This window comes from Brachyhypopomus gauderio, chromosome 15, assembly GCF_052324685.1.
Source record: "Brachyhypopomus gauderio isolate BG-103 chromosome 15, BGAUD_0.2, whole genome shotgun sequence".
Taxonomy (NCBI): Eukaryota; Metazoa; Chordata; class Actinopteri; order Gymnotiformes; family Hypopomidae; genus Brachyhypopomus; species Brachyhypopomus gauderio.
Genome location: NC_135225.1, coordinates 19,702,826 through 19,722,964, shown reverse-complemented (window position 1 = coordinate 19,722,964; position 20,139 = coordinate 19,702,826). Strand labels below are relative to the sequence as shown.

At 45.7% G+C, this 20,139-nt stretch overlaps 2 protein-coding genes across 3 annotated transcripts; one reads left to right on the top strand and one right to left on the bottom strand.

Moving 5' to 3' along the window:
* Nucleotides 1-392: 392 nt before the first annotated feature.
* On the bottom strand, nucleotides 393-7,474 carry slc29a3 (solute carrier family 29 member 3). Of its 2 annotated transcripts, none has more exons than XM_076974924.1 (7): nucleotides 7,275-7,474; nucleotides 5,807-5,938; nucleotides 5,233-5,553; nucleotides 3,481-3,563; nucleotides 2,600-2,826; nucleotides 2,277-2,439; nucleotides 393-1,470 (listed from the first exon to the last, which is right to left on the bottom strand). In XM_076974924.1, exons 3-7 carry the CDS (start codon nucleotides 5,551-5,553, stop codon nucleotides 846-848), a joined length of 1,419 nt encoding a protein of 472 aa, XP_076831039.1. In that variant the 5' UTR covers nucleotides 5,807-5,938; nucleotides 7,275-7,474; the 3' UTR covers nucleotides 393-845. The 2 variants fall into 2 exon arrangements, with proteins under 2 accessions (XP_076831039.1, XP_076831038.1); XM_076974923.1 differs by having other exon boundaries at nucleotides 7,279-7,473.
* Nucleotides 7,475-8,176: 702 nt separating this feature from the next.
* Nucleotides 8,177-10,984, top strand: c1d (C1D nuclear receptor corepressor). Its single transcript, XM_076975102.1, has 5 exons — nucleotides 8,177-8,295; nucleotides 8,430-8,567; nucleotides 8,710-8,776; nucleotides 8,858-8,913; nucleotides 9,016-10,984. Exons 2-5 carry the CDS (start codon nucleotides 8,433-8,435, stop codon nucleotides 9,433-9,435), a joined length of 678 nt encoding a protein of 225 aa, XP_076831217.1. The 5' UTR covers nucleotides 8,177-8,295; nucleotides 8,430-8,432; the 3' UTR covers nucleotides 9,436-10,984.
* The last annotated feature ends 9,155 nt before the right edge of the window (nucleotides 10,985-20,139 follow it).

Here is a 20,139-nt window from a genome sequence, read left to right as displayed (position 1 = left end):
ATAATGTCTATATAATATCTGTATTATATCTGTATTATATGTGTTTCCTGAGTGTGAGTACCAGTCACATGGCTTATGTGAGAGAAAGCGGTTTGAGGTTTTTTTGTTCTTGGGGTGGGGGGTGGGGATGTTCAAATGGTCTCTAATCAAATCTAACTAAAACTTGTTAAAGATTTGTCAGAATGCATGTTCATAATTCACATGGATCAGTGTGATTCAAATGTGAATAGCAAAAAGTGAGTTCTCAGTGAAATGTACTGCCACCTACTGGGTACCAACAGAACTACACTTAGTTTGCATGAGGATGGTATATTTTTGTTTAAACAAAGCCCCCCTCATACTGCTGTATTTCTTCCAGATGTGTTTTAATAAAGGTCATAATAAAACAAATGTTTACATCTTTCCCCCTTTAATAAAACATGACATTCATATCAAATCAATTTAAGTACAACAGTACAACAGGGTTAGATTACGTTTTTTTTGTTATTGTAAACATCAAGAAAGGTACAAATTAATAAGATCCACGATGCTGGAGGACTTTAAATAAACACGGGAGGCCTCGAACACCTGAATTCTTCTCGTCTGTATCTTTAAACGAACAAAGTGTCCAATCAGATCATATAAAATATAAAAAAGTAGAATAAAAATGACAGATAAAAAGCACCCATTGAGTAGAAATATTCCGTGTACCGGTACACATCGTTGGTCCTGAATGTGAGGACTTCTTCATAGCTCTGTGAGAAGGCTTGCACACTCCTCTGAAAACTCACAGCCCTTGGGCCGGACATTCCTAGTTCGTGCTTGGGGCCCCGCCCCCGACCGCAAGGCGTGGTCTGGGGACGTGGTCAGATACTGTGAACCAGGAGCACCGAGAATGCGGAGCCTATGGCCAGCCCAACCGCCAGGAAGAAGCTCATGACCACGCCTGCGGGCTCGGCCAGCTCACGCGGTACCACCTTGGGCCCGTATATCATGGGCAGCGTGCCGAGGTACCCGTTGGACAGGCCCAGCAGCGAGATGAAGAGCACGGGGAAGGCGTCGTGGGTGAAGACCACGGTGCTCAGGTGGTAACGCGGCTGGAAGTTGCAGAGGACGAACAGCGGCACCAGGACGGTCCTGGAGAACACCAGGGCGGGAAGCACCCGGCTGGTGGGACCGGGCACCTGCTGCCAGGCCGTCACCTGCCGCCCGCAGAAGTCGGCCACGTTGTAGAGCAGGAAGCTGGTCAGCGGCACGAAGTACGTGGTGGTCCACGGGGCGCCCTCCTCGCCGTCCACGGACTGGATGCCGGAGGACAAGGCCGGGAAGACGGCGATGGAGATGAAGAACACGTAGAAGACGCACAGGCCCAGTTGCCACGTCTTCCTCAGGATGGGCCGGAGCGGAGGAACGGAGGGGCGGGCGGCCTCTGGAGCGGCCGGGGTGCCGTAGGTTGTGGCCGGACCGGGGTGGGCCTCCTCCATGTAGTACCTGTGGATGAGGGCAGAGACCCAGGGTGGTTTTGTTACACCACCAGAGCATCGCACGCCGGGTACAAAAGCCCCTCAATCCAACACTGCTGATGCATAATACTTCAAATATCAAATCAGTGTTTCCATGCAAAAAAAGTGTAATTTAACACTTTCAAAGTAATCCCTCCCGTCAGCCATGTACAGATGAGCTACAACTTGATAGATTTTAGCTGGAAGCAAAACTCCAGGTGGATACACATGTTTTCTAATAGTTCCTCTTTACTCAGGAAGTAATAAAAGTGGCCGTGAGCAACAATGGCGCCACCTGCAGTCCGCAGTCTATCGTCACACGTTCACCACTGTCCTGAGTGGCAACCAAGAGCTTCCAATAAGCAAATGAATAGCTCCCCATCACACATTCAGATCTAAAATAAAAAATAAAAAAAAACCACAGCAGTGTCATGAAACTCTGGTTTCAGCTTCTGGGTGAAACTCACTCACACTGCAAAGCCAAACTTCCTCATTCCACTTTCATGCTCATAGAACCTCTCTTTCCTTCACTCTCTTTCTCTCGGTGACTCACACACGCAAGCACAAAGCCACCGTCGCTAAATCAGCAGAAGAGAGAACCACAACCTCGGGTCAAGAGCGTAAAGGCACGGAAATGACAGAGTAAGGCAGTCTCCTCCCACAGCAGTGACGGCCCGTCTGTGACTACGACTCAAATACCCTCGAGTGAACTCGCCGGCCAGTCAGCAAAACCCGCGGTAAGTCAATCCGGCGCGCCACTGGTCAGTGGGCTCCGGTGGGCGTCGGCCAGCTGACCTGCAGTAGGGCAGTCTGGGTAGCAGCAGGTACATGGCCACGCAGAGCAGGATGAAGACGTCGGCCGTGAGGAAATACGCCAGAGCGCTGACGCTCACGTCGCCGGCCGCAGCCAGGTCGACCACGGACGCTGTGGCGCTCAGAGTGCCGCCCATGGCCTGACCTTCACACACACACACACACACACACACACACACACACACAAACACAAACACACACACACAAACACACACACAGATACAGCAGAAAAAGGCCATTACTATTTCATTCTTGACATGGTAAATCAAACGGGCCTGACGGAGGTCCAGGCTCCTGGCTGGTACCTGATATGAGGGCCTGCGAGATCCTCATGGGGAAGTGACCACTGATGCCAAACACGCTCCCGCTGAAGATGTTGGAGGCGCCGCTGACCAGCGCCACGCTGGCCAGGGTCCCTGCGAAGAACTGTCCCCTGTAGTTGGACACGTCCACCTCCACCAGCACGGTGGTGATCACGAACACAAGCAGGATCACAGCCAGGGAGCACAAGATCCTCACGCGAGCAGACAGCCTGTGGCAACGTGACGCACACACAACAGACACACAACAAAGTGAACGTGAATACATGACGGGTGACGGGCTACATCCTGTACAGACGAGCCAACTTCAATTGCAACAATATTTCAGATGCAGGATTTGCAGACTGAGCTCGTCGTGTCCGTTCTCAACGCTGGTCCACTCTGGTACTGGTACCCTGCAACACGCTCCATTTTGCTTTCTTCAGGAGTTCAGACTTTGCTGTTAACTATAGTTTTATACTGAATTGCTCATTTGTGCACATACTTATTAATGTAATTTCTTTACAGGAGAACACGGCCTGTAATTGGCTGAGAGCAGGTTAGTGGAACCAACTCACGAAAGCGCTGGCATTGGTCAGCTGGCAGAGAATGCTCTTTGTGTTGGCAGAAACCGTTTGGTAGAAACCATCTGACCAAGCAATCAGTGTCTCAAGGCCCCAAGAGGAACTGAGAAGCAGTGTAGTTTTTCTTAGGCTTCTGAAAACATCTGCCCATCTATTTCAAATACAAGCATCCCTGCTAGATTCAAGTTTCATCTCATAAGTGGCATGGTACATTATCTGCCCCTGCTCCTTGGAGCCCATAAGGGAATGTGATGAAGAACACACAATGAGTAAAGACAGAGCTGAAGACAGCGGGTGGAGCACCTGTTCACCAGGAGATAGTTGAGGACCAGGCACAGCACTGACGGGACGGTGGAAGCAATGGCCAGGTAGCTCTCAAAGTAGTCCTGCCGAGAGAAGAGAGCAAGGTGAGCAAAGAGTTGAACTGGACGCGTACGCAAACACACCCAAACACGCCACTGAACACTGACTCGAAATACCGTCTACAAAGTGCTACAGTTTATGCGGACAAAAGTGGAAGTGAAAGAAAGTCAAGGGGTGGGGGGGGGAGGAAAAACAACAAAACAAAAAACAAAAAATGAAACACTAGGTGAGCTACTCCACCCACCCGACATGTTGTGGCATAGGAGGGAGAAGCACGGTGCCCACGAGCACCATGGGAGACATCAGAGTGGGGAAAACCTCCAGACTCTGGTCTGCTCGACCCCCGAGGGCTTTGATGTTCCCCAGTTCCCAGTAGCCTTTATCTCTGAAGAGTGAGGTGTCATCAACCTTGCTCTTATATTCCAGCTGAGTAAGTGATCTGAAAGGCCTCGCCGTTCTCCACGCAGGACCACGTGAGTCCAAGATCAAACACCAGTGCTTTCTCTCTCTCTGTTCCTCAAACACCCATCCCAATCTTAAAGGTGATGGAGAAGGTTACAGAAGTAATTTCAACATGTTGTGGCTACTGACTCAACTTTAATTCTACCAAGCATTACTTTAACTACACTTTAACTAATATAAAAAAAACATACATACAGTGCTGTGTACAGAACAACCACCCAAGGCAGAGGGTGTTCACACCAAACATTCATTTGATTTACATTTCTCTTTTGTTCTTTTTCTTTTTCAAGTATTAGCACTTCCATGTTTGAAAGCGTACTTTCTTGGCTTCACTGTTCTCCACACCTGCGTAAAGTGTTTGCAGGTGTGATGGAAATTTTTAGTATTTCATTATATTCCATGAGTTATAATAATCAATCATTATTATTCTACATAAGGGATATGTAATTATTTGATTAACCATTGTATTGGATATGTAAACAAATGATACACACATATATGTGAACCTTTACTGACACACACATAACACTCATGTGGTCTTGTATATGAGACCCATGTGATCTTTTCTGTGTGAGTTTAATACCATGTGATCCACACGATGTCTATATTTCACTTATTCTAACCCTTGATGTATGTGAGCACTCTGTGTGATACTAGTCACACATAACTGTAGGCAGCTTGCAGAGAAGAAAACATTCTCTTTTATGTATCTTAATGACAAAGAACCACTGTGTGATGAGGGAGAAGACAGGGTATCCTTGAGCGTTTGTTACTCAGATGAGCTGAGGAGGCACCATAGAGATCCATGGTTATGGAGGGCAGCTCTCTCTGACAGACACTGGGCGTGTATATCTTTGATATCTTACCCAACTGGTTTTGACTATTTTTCTAGCTCACCGCCAAGATTTTCACAAATGTCAACGACACAGGTTATAGTAAGCTCACGCCTCTGCTCCTGTCTCAACACTAACGTTCTGACACGGAGGTGCAAGCAGACGCACTCAGGCACCAGGCCAAACAAGGATGCATGTGAACAATACCCAATGTGACCTGAAACAGAGCAACCCAGCACATTCCAAACGATCGTGACCATCTACTGAGATATGGGTCGACACATAGAGGACTGTTCGTCTACACCCGATGACCTCTTGAAACGCTCATTTTACTCAATGTGTCCAAATGGTTCTGTTTGGCCATGCTGTAACCTCACACACACACACACACACTCACGCTGAGGTCGGAGTGCAGCTCCTTGTGGCCCGCTGAGCTGGAACCGTTGCTCAGCTTGTAGATCCAGTAGTGCTTGGCTGTTACGAAGAAGTTCCAGGGCAGGAGGGAGCCGATGCCCATTAAGAAGAAGATGACGTACACCAGGTTGTAGGAGTCGTGCGGCCGGTGCCGGGCGCTGAGGGGCCGGTGGGTGAGCAGGGGTACGTGATCTTCCTCCTCCTCCTCCTCCTCCTCCTGTGTCCCGTCAGAAGGCTGGGAGCAGTGGGGAGCAGACATGTAGGAGGAGTTCACGTTGGTCTGCAGGTGCTCCATGCTATCCATCTTTAGAAGAATGAGAGTGTGAGGGGAGGGAGAGTAGGAGGGGGTTAGAGGAGTAATGAGGAGGAACATGGGGCACCAGGACCCAGCGGGGTAAACAGAAAACAAATAAAGAGACCAGAATAGACCCCCCCCCCCCCCACACACACACACACACACACACACAGACACACTACTATAACTGAACTGCAAAAATTCTTAAGGTAATGCACACACGCAGCATACAAATAAAATACGAATTTAGTTCCTCAGTTACCTGCAGTGTGTAGCTTCTCCTCTACTGATCTGCAGGTCTCACTTTCATTCTGAAGTGCCAGACAGCAGCTGACAGCATGTGGGTGTGTTAAGAGCCACACCACAGGACTCCCACAGGGTCACACAAAGGGCTCTGAGAGAAACATCCCCATAAGAAGATAGATACATACATACATACTTTATTGATCCCGAAGGAAATTTAGTGTAATTTGCCACAACGTCCAAATTGTACAGGCTGTCGCCATGACACAGAGTATGGTCATAACTCAAATACACCCGTCACGTTGACAGAAGATCATATCAACCTCGGAGAAAACGTGACTTGTCATAAGGCGACAGGTTCTATACCAGAAGTGCTACAGACAACGCAATGAGTCATAGCTACTAACCACAAAATCAGACTTTAAACGACTAGACTAACATTCTAGCTGTGGTCTAGATACTCCAGCTCCAATGGGCTGTACGTGGTGTAGCCCTACAGACACTACAGCCAGGTTGGGGAAGCAGCTCAGACATTACACAGATATGCTGTAACCATAAGTACTAGATAACACTTTCTACAACAGCACGTGATTTAAAGGGAAGTGTTTTTGTACGCTTCCACCTAAAAGCAGTGCAGTTATTAAATTATATAGCTACGTCAAGGGTTAGGGTTCAGTAGAGGAACTATCTGAAAGTCTAAAATGTTTCATGTCGTTGCCAATACTGTCAGCGAGCTGGAATATCAACTACTATATCAACTACTGTATCAACTACTATATCAACTACTATATCAACTACTGTATCAACTACTAGCCTATATCAACTACTGTATCAACTACTAGCATATATCAACTACTGTATCAACTACTAGCATATATCAACTACTATATCAACTACTGTACCAACTACTAGCCTATATCAACTACTGTATCAACTACTAGCATATATCAACTACTGTATCAACTATTAGCCTATATCAACTACTGTATCAACTACTATATCAACTACTAGCCTATATCAACTACTGTATCAACTACTGTATCAACTACTATATCAACTACTGTATCAACTACTGTATCAACTACTAGCCTATATCAACTACTGTATCAACTACTATATCAACTACTAGCCTATATCAACTACTAGCCTATATCAACTACTGTATCAACTACTATATCAACTACTATATCAACTACTGTATCAACTACTAGCCTATATCAACTACTGTATCAACTACTATATCATCTACTATATCATTCTACTATATCAACTACTAACACTGCTTAGTGAACAGCTATTGTCCAGTTAGCAAGACCAAACCATATATACAAATAACATTGTTCACAAAAAAACGAGCCCGGCAAATAAGGCATTTCTGATGTTCAAATAGCGAAAGGAACATTTAGGATTAAAGAAACCAAAATCAAAGCGACCAAACGGCTGAATCGTCCGGGTAACTTTAGCTGACAGGTTATATTGACAATTACCTACCGACGTCTTGACTTAAATGAGTTTACACTCGTTTCATTGGAGAGTTGATTAAATTATGAAGTTTAGCTGGCTACTTTACAATGTCCACTTGTTTAACCATAGTCAATAAAGAGCCAGATCCGACAACTGCTTGTTTTTCTTGCTGCCCGACTTGAATGGCCGTGACTCATTTTCAAATTAAAGGTTCGGGATCGGAACAAAAATCACAGAATTCAATCAAGCTATTTCCTGCATACACGAGCGTGTAATCGGCACTAAACAGTCTAAAAGCTTAACATTCAACACTGTCTAATAAATAGTCCGTTAAAAGGTCTATATCTGTTGTATATGTGTATAATAATATGTGTATATCTGTTGGTCACTCCTCCAGTTGGGGCCACAACTCCATCAGGTACTCTGAGTTTGGCCCATACTGACAGCATCATACAGTTGCTCCAGATTTATTGTCTGCACATCCATAATGCGAGTCTCCCATTCCACCAAATCCCAGAGGTTTACTGTATACAAGAAAACAGACAGCAAAAGACAGATATAGTAATATTGTAGAGATAATAGTAAAATATAGAATAATAATCGTAAATAAATGATTCAGTTTCATATTATTCATTTATATTATATAATTTTAAAGCAAACACACTATTATTACTTTTAGAACAAGTTCTTCTAAACGTGTGACCGGAGGGTCGTAGGTTTGATTCCCAGACCTGAGGCCATGACTGAGGTGCCCCTGAGCAAGGCCCTTAACTCTCAATTGCTCACTTGTATTTAAAAAAATGCTCTGGATAAGGGCGTCTGCCAAATGCCATAAATGTAAATGTAAACGATATTCGTTTTCTTTTTTTCAACTTTTATTTTGAAATAAAGATAGCCCAGCAGGTCACGACTTCCTGTTATTCTTTCTAGCTTCACGCATGTGTAGTTCACGGGAAGTACCCCTGATGGGTATCTAGCTAGGTTAAGTCTTTTGAATTATTTTGTCCTTCAGTAAATTAATTAATCATTTAAGAGGAGAAATAGGTGCGTTTACCTTGAACAGGAGTTTTTTTACACACGTAACTGGCCCTGAATTGCCGTATCAGCGCATATGACACGTGTAGGCTGGGACATTAGGGGGCTCAACACGCTTTATTCTCACTCTAATTTGCTTCCAGATTATGGCGGACGAAGGGTCTGTGGAGGACTATCCGTCTGAGATCGAAGAGTACCTTACTGGTTTCGAGTCTTCCTTGAACTCTGTCCAAAATGTAATCCAGACCCTTATGTCCGTGTCAAAGGGCGACCAGCTAAAGGTAAACGTGCACATGGAGGATCTGCATGGCTTTACTAAACACTACATCTTGAGTCTGGATAATCTGTGTCTATGAGGATAGTTGGGGTGTCAACGGTTTTCGGCCACGATTCATTGTTGTATTCAATTCTTATTTATTCTAGCTTGACCCACTTGAACAAGCCAAACTGGATCTGATGTCCGCATACACCATCAACTCAATGTTTTGGAGTGAGTATTTCAGTTGTGTAACTTATTGCAGTGAGATTAATGTTAAGGCCCGCTTAAGGTTTGACTTTTTTGTTCTGTTAGTGTATTTAGTGACTCAAGGAGTAAATCCAAAAGAACATGGAATCAAGCAAGAATTGGTAAGAATGAAGTACAAAGTTTATTTAAAGTAAAAACTCATTGCTTAAACATTTTCAAAACGCTACTTTTGTTTTCTTATGTCGATCCATTAAATGACCTAGGAGAGGATCCGGACGTATATGAACAGGGTGAAGGAGATGATGGATAAGAAAAAGGCAGCTCGCCTGGATAAAGGTGCGGCCTCGCGGTTTGTGAGGAACGCTCTGTGGGACGCAGAGGAAGCCACAACCAAGGGAGGTCCGCAACGTCCCGGCAAAGCAGAGAGCGGCTCTGAGCGTCCCGGCAAAGATAAGGGTGGTCCGCAACGTCCCGGCAAAGCAGAGAGCGGCTCTGAGCGTCCCGGCAAAGATAAGGGTGGTCCGCAACGTCCCGGCAAAGCAGAGAGCGGCTCTGAGCGTCCCAGCAAAGACAAGGGTGGTCCACAGCGTCCCGGCAAAGCCGAGAGCAGCTCAAAACGTCCCAGCAAAGATAAGGGTGGTCCACTGCGGCCCAGCAAAGCCAAGCAGCGGAAGCGGAGCTGAGGAACACGACATAAACACGCGTACATGCACATGATGTATGTGGCGTTGGCACTAATGATTCTCATTATTATTATTATTTTAACGCTTAGTTTTGGACCTGAATGAAAATGTGAATAATGCTTGGGTATCATCAGGCTGATTGGTTTTATTACAGATAAGGTCGTAATGTGATTGAGATGGGGAATACATTCACTGGCTGCTTTAAGTCCCCCACTAGCTGCGTTTGATGGGTTTACAGATAAAGAATGTAGTCCATCTGTTTTCATGCACAGTTTGATGGCCTTTATCCACTCTGGTACTGGTCGTTTTATGACCTTGGGCCTCCTGACTGGATGTTATTTGTGTGGTAGAGCATAAAAGTCTGGTCACAGTAATGTAAGGTGATGTGGTAGTGGAGAACTGCACTGGTACGAGAGTATCACACACATCAGTAGTGGAGCTTGAACATGTGTCTCCATCACTGAACCATTTGCCTGGTATACAGGCCTTTCCCACCCAGATACACCCAGCCACAGTGCTCCTGTGGTCAGACCCAGATACACCCAGCCAGAGTGCTCCTGTGGTCAGACACCACTGATGAGCTGGTGGGGATTTGCCAATAGCACATGGAAAGGGGCGGGGCTAAAGTTTCTTCACAGCACACACAAGGAGCAAGTCAGTGGTTTGAAGATGATTGATGTAGACGTTCACATCTGCATCCATCATTCATAATAAAAGAAAGTCAAAGTGAGATTTACAACCGCAAATTAGTTTATTTTCCATTTAAATTTCAGATTTATACATTTTAAGAGATGTTTCTTTTTTTAGGTTTTATATACAAGCCACAAGCTCGCTGTTGTCTCTGGGCATTGTGCTTGCTGTTGTCAGTCCTCTTAATTAAACCCCATTTCTCAGAAGTTACAGCTCTTCATTATTTGTTTCCTGTTAAACTAGTTTGCCTCTCAGGACTATTCATAAATGTTTATTTTGTGTTTGACATTTTCACACAGGTGTGCTGCAGGTAACCTAGGAATTTTTATTCAACTGATTACCAAAGAACTGTACAACTACAATCGTTCAATTCAGATTTATTTGTGTAGCAATTTTTAGAACATGTCATAAAGCAGTTTTGGAGACATTCTAAATACAAAGTGACCTGGTTCTAGGCACCCAAACCAAGGTTTATATGAGAGAAGAAATCTGGAGATTAAACATAGACTTAAACAGGAATTAAAAACTGATATACCTAGAAGTGCAAATAATCATAGATGTAAATAAAAATAGAGTTTAACGAACAAGGACAAGGGCTTTCTGCTGAGTTAGTGCTCATTTAAGTACTCAACAAACAGGTCTTCAGTTTACGTTTGAAGACAATGAGAGACTGCAGTCTGAGCAGCTAGTGGAAGATTGTGCCACCTGGAGCCAGGACAGAAAATGGTCAAGTTTCCATGAGACTTTCAGCATGGTGTTTCAAGTTGAGTCATACTTGAGATTCGGAGTGCCCATGGTACAGATCGGGCTATGACCATGGACGACATGTAGACATTGGCTAGTCCATATGTGGCTTTGTAAGCATGCATCAAACATCAAATAAATACCACACAATGAATAAAGTTGCTTTAACTTGCTATATAAAACATACAAGAGTAGTTTGTAAGTATTCACAGTAAAAACCTATATACAGTCTAGCAGGGTAGCTGATGGTGGTCATGTGGTCTTCAATAAAGTCTCCACAACATCCAGGAACACTTGATCTTTTCAGGAGAGTAAATGGAACATGGAGATTGACCAATCGGATTGTAGGTGAAGATATTTGAACATAATAACCCCCTGGCTGCTTTGTTCAGAGGTATTTCAGTCTACCTGACAAAACCATCATCCTCCTAGTGCTTTCTGGGAAAAGATCCTTCCGTTCAGCCTTGAAAGCCATTTTTGTAACCATATATACTTTAGAAGTTATAAAAACTTTCGTATCAGAATTAATATATTTGCAAAGTAATTTATCTTTAAGTGTCGCTTTTTATGTTTTAATCCTTTTAGAGAAGAATACGCAAACCGATTTAATGGAATTTAAGCAAGTCCTCGTCCGACCAGCAGATGGCAGCGTCGCACACATTTTAAGTTTGTTCTCCATGAATTAGATTTTGGCTCTTATATTCGTCTAGTCTTTCCTGCAAATACGCACGAAGTGAAGTTTAATGTGTTTGGAAAGTCTTTGAAAAGCAGTCGTGAAGTGGAAGGAGTCTGGGAAACTGGAGGGTCTGTGGGACTAATTAAAAGTGATGGAGGAGAGATTCATAATGGCTATTGTTGGCATTGCTTCAGGGTTTAATTAAACAGCTTCATGTCTAATGATGTGATGTCGGATACCGCATTTGTCTTAAAGCCCTTTAGAGGCGGAGAATGAACAAAAGAAAATCCACTTGGAAGGATGATTGATAACTTGAGTCTACCTGTACAGTGCAGGTGTAAGATGCGTCTTCATTTACTCACAAAGCAACACTTCTCACACCTGAGACCTCATTTAAACCAAGGGTTGCTACTCTTGTTTCTTTGTTTTGTTTTTATTTTCACGTAAAAGTCATTTAGTTGCGCTTTTATTACACCGCACTCAGACCTTGTTTATTGGTGGGGCGCGAGCCATCCTTCAGCTATATTTTAGCTCAAACGTACACGCCGTGGTCATGGCAACAGCGCGCGGGAAGTCTCGTGCGTGGTCTGGGGTCAGTGCGGAGGGGAGCTGGTCTCCAACCAGTGACCATGCTGGTGAAGATGGCTGTAAAGCGTGTATTCCTTTGTTAGATGGTTAGATGTGATCTCTATAATTGTTGTATACAAACAAAGAAATATATGTATTTTTCTGGGCCAAATGAGAAGGTATTCTGGTCACTGAATTTGTTCATTTTGTGCTTAATGTGCATAAGTAAATCAGCAGATGTAGGCTACTCAATATGTACTCAATCCCGAATCTTGGGGAAAGACATTATTGACCCACTAAGGAGATGTAAAAGGAGGAGGAGGAGGAGGGGGTGGTGTTACAGATGAAGGTTCTTTTCAGGGCTGCAGACCTCTTCCTCTCCGTCTAATCACCACCCGTGAGCTCACTGGCGATGACTCTGGCTCTAAATAAATGTGGTGGAGGTTGTACCCTAGTGGGGGCGGGAGGGCTGGTCCCACCATGAATGATGGAGTCGGGCTTTGGCCCCAGGGCTGTTTACACTGGTGCTGCACACATTCTTACCGCTTATTTCTGTCACCTTCCATTCACCTTGGTCTGTGCCGACGGCTAGATTCATCAAGATAAGAGACTTTTATTTACCCTGGGCCGGCAGCGCGGGACAAATTGCACTTTTGAAAGTCAGACTCTGCCGGGAGCCCGCCCTCTTGCTATGGAAGTGTGGGAGGATTTTCCCTGATCTCTCTCTCTCTCTCTCTCTCTCTCTCTCTCTCTCTCTCTCTCTCTCTCTCTCTCTCTTCCCCTGGGGTTCTTGCATTAGAAGGAAATTACACCATGCTGAAAGCTTGCGCTCGCTGCTTTGCTACTGGGCAAATGTACCAGAGCATCCGCAGGGTCACGTGACGCCGCTCTGTTTTACATCTCCTCCAACACCTTCGCTGCGTAACCTCGTGGAATTATAATCAACTGTATAATAATCATCTCCAAACAATACTCCAGGCACATCTACGAAGCATTCGTGTTCCGATAGCACAGCTTCACACAAGCTCTGAGAAGGGCCCTTCTCCTCCTCGTCACATGGCGCAGTAGATTTGCTGCTTGGTCATTTCTAAGACAGTGGTGTATTCAGCAGCCCTACGAGAACTGGGGCGCAGCTGTCGGGACATATATCTCCCCAGGAATGTTCACGCCTCTAAGCTGAAGCCCGTGAAGGCGGATTTCTCCCCAATGACAAATGATGGTTTTTACGCAGCGCCCGTGCGTGTGTGGGGGGGGAGAGGAGGGGGTGGGGGGGGGGGGCAAAACGTGTTGCTGAAAAATATTTTTTACATATACATACATCAATACTTTTTCCCCCCTCGAAAGCTTTAGAAAGTTGTCGGTAAACAAAAGCTGCAGAACATGGCCCGCGTTTTGAGCCCTGCTGAAATAAAGTCTTTATGGCACGCCAGAAGCAGCCCTCATCTCCGAGTGATGCTGCTGGAGGCCCGTATAACGGCGGCTCAGGGGCCAGTAAAGACTGCGACTCTTACTTTTATGATGTGAATGGAGAAGCAGAAAAACACTAGAGGGAACGAAGCCCTCTTCAACAGAGCAGAGCACCAGACTGACTGTGGTTTGACTTGCAGCACTGTGGGTCTTTGGTCTTTGACATCGCAATAACCATGTTTTTTTTTTGCTCAGTGAAGGGTTGTTTGGTGAATCCTTTTTTTGTGCTTGTATTTGAACTCTGCATTTTATTTGATGTGCCCTTTATCTCGTGTAGTATTTATGTCATATTTGGTTATTTCAGAGATGATTTAAGCACAGATGTAGCCCAGAATAGACCCGTGTTGTTGAAAAAATGTATGTAGGTGGCATCATGCCATTGTTTGAATAGCATACCATTGATGATATAATCGAGAATTATATTAAGATGATAACATAATATTACTGCCATATAATGAAAATTATTGGCTTATTGGATATTCTGATCTATGAGATCTCATCTATCTCTCTGTTTATCTTCATAGTCATTAAAGGAAAAAAAAGCTTTAACTGCTTCAAGGGCAACACCTGAATACAATCATCAACTGGTCAAACTGAGGCGCCTGAACATTTTGAACCACTAGGTGTCGCTCAAACACAGCGCTTCGCTCTGCTCTCTTCTCCCCGCAGCAGGGTGTTGACGTTCTGCAGGAGGGGACGTTTCACTTAACCCTTTGAACACACTTAACAAGTTAGCATGGGGCCGTACTCATCACGTACAAACACTAGCCTATCAGAATTAGTTTGATTTGTGACGGAATCAGATATGGGAATCCTATCAATACAAAACACCTTTCTGAAATGCCCCAAAGCGTTAACATATATACATATTCCAGTTTAGCACGCATTCTTAGGCGAGGATACATAAACAAAATAATTTCTAAGTCATTTTCAGTGTAGGCCGATAGCATTTTGCCAGGCTTGTGCTTTCAGAGAAGCGAGAATAATTCAATACCCACCCTTCGCAAAAGAAAATTAACTATAAGCAATTATATGATATGGTCAAACATACAAAGACACCTTTTATAAAATTCCACTGTAGTCCAAAGGAGGACACAAACTATTGTGGTCATTTTGTAAATACAGTCCTAATCAGTATCGACTAGACATATTTGGAGTAAACGATTGGTTTGGCTCAAAAATCCCCCCACTTTCCCTTTAAGGCCATGAAATATGCAGTGAAAACAGTTCTTTCCTGACTGGACTTGACCAGAGAGAAAAGATGAGTTGGGGAGGGGGGGGGGGGGTGATGTCCTGAGTGGGGTTTTGGATCAGCTCACAGGGAGACAGCTGCTGTCTAGACTGTCATTCTGACATCACACTTGGGCCCCGGGGCCAGATTTGAAGTGGAACACTTGACAAGAGGTTCCACTGATGCTCACCGAGACTGTAAGCGGATCCGCTCCTCTTCAGGCGCTCTGCTGTCTGTGTCATACCTGCTTCTGGGGGCAAACGGGACCACAAGTCGAGACGGTTGGGCGGGACGCCCCGTGAACCCGCTACACCTGAGAGACACTCCAGACGCAAGACTGCAAAACATGGGGCCACGTTCAGAATGAGCTAATAGACCCTGGCCTATCATTAGTGCAACGTGTCGTGTGCTTCTGTTTACGATTACAGCTAATAAACAATAAATGAGCATCTTGTTTAGAAGCACACCTTTCCTAACACATGTTCCCATTTATGGTAACTCCCCACATTCCGAGCGGCGCTGCAGGACGGAAGGCCGCTATCACGATCACGATCCGACGGCGGGTGCATTACGTCTAATCGAAGGCGAACGTGTCATTAGCTAATCGGCCTGCGTTCTCCCGCCCCGAGGGGTCAGCGGCTCCGCCTGCTTCTGCTCAACGCAGGGAGGCCCATTATACTTCAAGAGAACGTAAACAGCGGGTCTCCGAATGCCCGCGATCTCCGGTTTAAAGAAACATCATCCATCACCCTGCCAGCGGCTCGCAGGTGTGAGTGCGTTCGTACGAGAGATCTCCACTCCGGTGCAGAGCACCCTGGAGATATCTGCTGGAGATATTCTGAACAACTCACGGCACATCTGCAAAGAGAGTGCTCCCCTCGGCAGCAATATCGTGTCAGAAGGGTTTGTTTTGTCATTATAAAAAAAAGTCTAAGTGGGAAAGTTACAGCCAACCTTAAAGTTAATCCCCACAACTGAGTATTATTTATAAAAATTAGATAAATAAATAAAATCTCCATCCAAAAAAGGATTTTCACAAACCCAGCTGTGATTCTGGGGCACATATAAGAGGATCTTTGAGCCCCGGTGCCTACACACCTGCTTTTGCTTTGCCCGTGTCCTTGCACTTTAACGGCGAGTCCGTGTGTGTGTGTGTGTGTGTGCGCCTGTGTGTGTGTGGCACTGGGTTAAATTGTTTAAAGGTTTCGTGAACTTGTGGGGCACAGTTGGGTACACAGCGCAGAATACCAGAGTGTGGAGCGTCCCTGGGAAAGAAGCCAAGGTGACAGCGTCAAGGCGGCGTATAAACATTCACACACACATACAAACACACACACACAAAGAGCTTAAAGAGCACTCAGCTGCTGTTTACTGGCATTTCTACCCAGGCCTCTCAGAGGTGAGACCACGGCAGACCACTGTAGCCACCAAGGCCAAATGGCTCCTGGCTAATATTGACACTCTGATAACAGAGCAGATTTTGAGTGAGCAAAGACAACAGGAACTTTGTAATAGGAGCTGAAGCCTCCCTGTACAGGGTTCTCTTGTGTAAAAATACTCCTCTGATAAGACACAATGTCTTTATGTCCAGTACAGAGGGAACACTGTTAGTCACGGTTAGTCACATGATCGATAATGATGGCAGAGAAAAGTGACAAATTCCTATTCTTCCAAAACAGAATTTAAATTGAAAAGATAGTAAATAAAAACAGTGAGAAACAAGTGTTTGTTTTCAACCGACACTCCGTTCAGGTCAGCGGTCTTAAGGCGACTTTAAAAAAAACCCGTCTTGTTATTTTAGTGGGTAAAGAAAGGGCTACTGCTGCTGGCTGACACTGTAGACAACAAGCCCTTTCCCTCTGGACCGCAGCGTAAAAAAAATCGAGATATTAAGGGACGATTTAGTCGTCCCGAGGCAGCCTTGAAGCAGCACTACACACTCTCTGTGAAAACAGACGCCAACATCTAACCGAACAATGCGAGGGACGAGGCGTCGTGCCAACGCACAACGCACTCTGGCAGGATGACACGCTGTTTCTAATGAACAACATCTGCTGTGAGAGGATGGGTTTGAAAATAAGCGTTCTGGGCGTGTCTGTGTTTTTATTGTAACGACTTTATCCTTCAAGTTTGACTTGAGCGCATCACGCCTGCCAAAGGACACAAAAAGTACAAAAAAAAAACAAAAAAACCCAGTAGTCAAAGACAAACTTTGCCGTCTTCATTGTTCCCATGGAAGGTCAATTCAGAGGGTTTATCATTCCCATCAGGGCCCCATTCCCACGAGCTGGACCTCTGTACAGGGAAGAGGTTCTTACATCTTGTTCCAGAGCTTGTAAAAACTTGGGAGATATTAAAATATTATTTCACATGGGGTCCAGAAACAAGGGCCATTCACAACCTTCACCAAATATGGAGTTTAAAAGTCTCTTCACCGCAGCACTGTGTCAGTTAGCCAGTGTTATGCAACGATTAGGTGACGACGCTTTTATTTTGTCTCGTGTTTTGGTACGTTTGCCTCATCCACACGTGTGTGGTTACGAGCCGTGCACATCCAACAGTGTGCGGAGCATAAGCCGCAAATCGTGACCCACAGAACTTAACCGGGGCGAAACATAACCTGCTAGCCAGCTGCTGCCGCTAGCTCCTTAGGCTAGTCATCTCCGGTGCTGCGGTGCGCGTTTATCTGCAGCGTGTGCTGATACGCAAGCCATCTGCCCCACGAACAGCTATGTGAAGTGGACCAGAGCTTGGTGCGGTCTCCCCACATGTTGTGTTCCTCCTTGGCATGCACCATGGCCTCCTCCAGGGGGAGCTGCAAGGGAGGTCTAGGAGCCCTAGGAGTTTCCTGTCGGTGTATTGTTGGAAAAAGGGGTCGTCCTCACTCACCTCTCTTTACTGTGAAGTGGTTACACTTGAGAAACTACTGCATGATGGGTTCTGTAGTTGCTAGAAGGCTGAGTGCAGCCTGCAGACTACAAAGACTGTCATTCCTCCTGGAACACACGTGAATCTAATCTAGGCCAGTGTTAACGATATACTGCATCATCCTATGCCCATTATAACAAGATACTGCTGTAGTGACTTTCAGACAGTACTACTGCATGTAATTCAAAGATCTCCAAAGATCCTGTAGTACATGTACAAGTTATAATAGCACAGTTCACATTCCTGTAAACGGACTACATCAGCAGAGCTAAAACGTACATTTTTGGCTTGGGGGCGCGCCGAGCTCCCCTCCGCCTTGCTTTTGGTTCGGTCCAGGACAGACGTCCCCGTAGTGGCATTTCTCAACCGGGGGCGTCCCCCTCCCGCCCGTGCAGGTGAAGGCCCTGGAAACAGCTGTTATTCAAAGCGACAGACATTCGGAAGGTGCCTTTGTCTATCCATAATCGATTCGTCACCCCCCACGGTCTGCCGCCCATTCTTGCACTTTTTCCTTGACCCCCATGCCTTCTGCGTTATCTTCTCTTCCACGTGCAGATATCACTCCCCAGCGCGTATCGGGGGGCTGGTGTGAACGGCTTCACAAATGGCCGACTCCGCGTGATTGTGTGGTTGAAGGCGTGCTGTTATTTGCCGCGGCCCGGGGACGCTTGTACACGGACGCCGCGTTTTTTCATCTGGGGTGGAAATGCGTCTGTGCGTGTCCGTGCCGTACACAGCTGACCCATTAGGCGAGAGACGTGTGGTCAGCTGCGTAAAAGGGAGAACAGAATCATTAGCCCTGACACTGTGGAACGACACAATGTGTGTGTGTGTTTAGGACCACCCAAGCATTGTAGAACACCTGGCCTCAAATACCCTCCCAACAAGCATGCAAAAATATTAATAGCTCCACCCTTTCTTATATCCTGCGTGGTAGTCCGATGTGAACAGTCACACAATGTAGCTGTCCGATCGTTCAAACTTTTGAGTGACCACAAAAAAAGGAAAAAAAGGGGGGTGCCATGTTTTTAAGTAGACTGTAACTCAATCGGGGCGATAATGAACTTCTTAGACGTTTCTTTTGCTTCTTTTGAGAGCCTGGTATGACGGTCTGATCAGAGAGGGTATCTGTAGGGTTGGAGAAAGTCTATCACCGTAGATGAATGAAAGCTGGGTGGATTGCCAGCTTAGATGACACTTTCTCAAAACACACTTACACCCTGAGGCATATACCACCCGCCCTACACACCACCCCGGTTTTTATCCCAACGCCTGGAATCTGTATTGAGGAGATCATAAAAAGGCAGGTAACTGAAGCGAAACTGGCCAGCGTTTCGGGACTAGGATTTCGTTTTTCATCCTTTAAGAATCCAGAGATATTAGTTTGAATGTCTGCGGCGGCTTTATTGTGTGAAAGGTCAGCGGGTGAGTTGCGTGCCGTCCTGGTTACGGGGGCTGATCCGGTACGCTGTGAGGGCTAGCCCGCTAATCCACACGCCCGCTCGCCCTCAGGTTGCTGTGGGAGAGAATGTGTCACCTTTGGAAGTCGCTTATAAGCTGAGGGATAAGTCTGATAGCTTCGACCCCCACCAAGTTCTCTCTCTCTCTCTCTCTCTCTCTCTCTCTCTCTCACACACACACACACGCACACACACGCACACACACACACACACACACACACACACACATACACACTCACCCTCTCGCTGACTGATTGTATTGTTACAGACCTGGCTTTAGTCCAGCACTTCAATTCAAAGAAGTATGTCTTATTGAATTTCATCCAGAAGTGATATTATAGCCTCAAAAGGCTACTGCTACCCTGAGGGTCTCAGATGAGCCTGTGACACACACACACACACACACACACACACACACACACACACACACACACACACACAGACTCTCTCTCTCTCTCTCTCTCTCGCTCTTATGGTTAATATGGGAAAAGTTTACAATACCCATTGAACCAACAGAAACCCAGTTTTAAATAGTGGGCTACATAATCTGGCTCTGGAACTGGTCATTCCATGCTTGTTTACTCTACCTTTTTAAGCACTGCGTCACTGTTCCTGTCACAGTGTTAACAGGAGTCAGCTGGGTGGCAAACTGGTGGTTTGCCCTGGACTGCTGAGGACAATGGCTGTCTTTGTTAGCTTCCAGGCTAAGCCTTCTAGCGAGCACGCTCGGTAGATGGAGGTGTTGCATCATCCCTGGAGTTGTTAGCCGACCACGGCTACTACATGCCAGTTGGGAGTACACGATGGACCGAGGGTGTGTACACCACACAGGTGACAGCTGCGCGCTGTAGACTAGCGGCTTTCATCGTTTAGCCGACCGGACTGTGCCGAGTCCGGCTCTCCCTCCAAGTTCTGCTAATAACGAATACAGATGAAGGAAG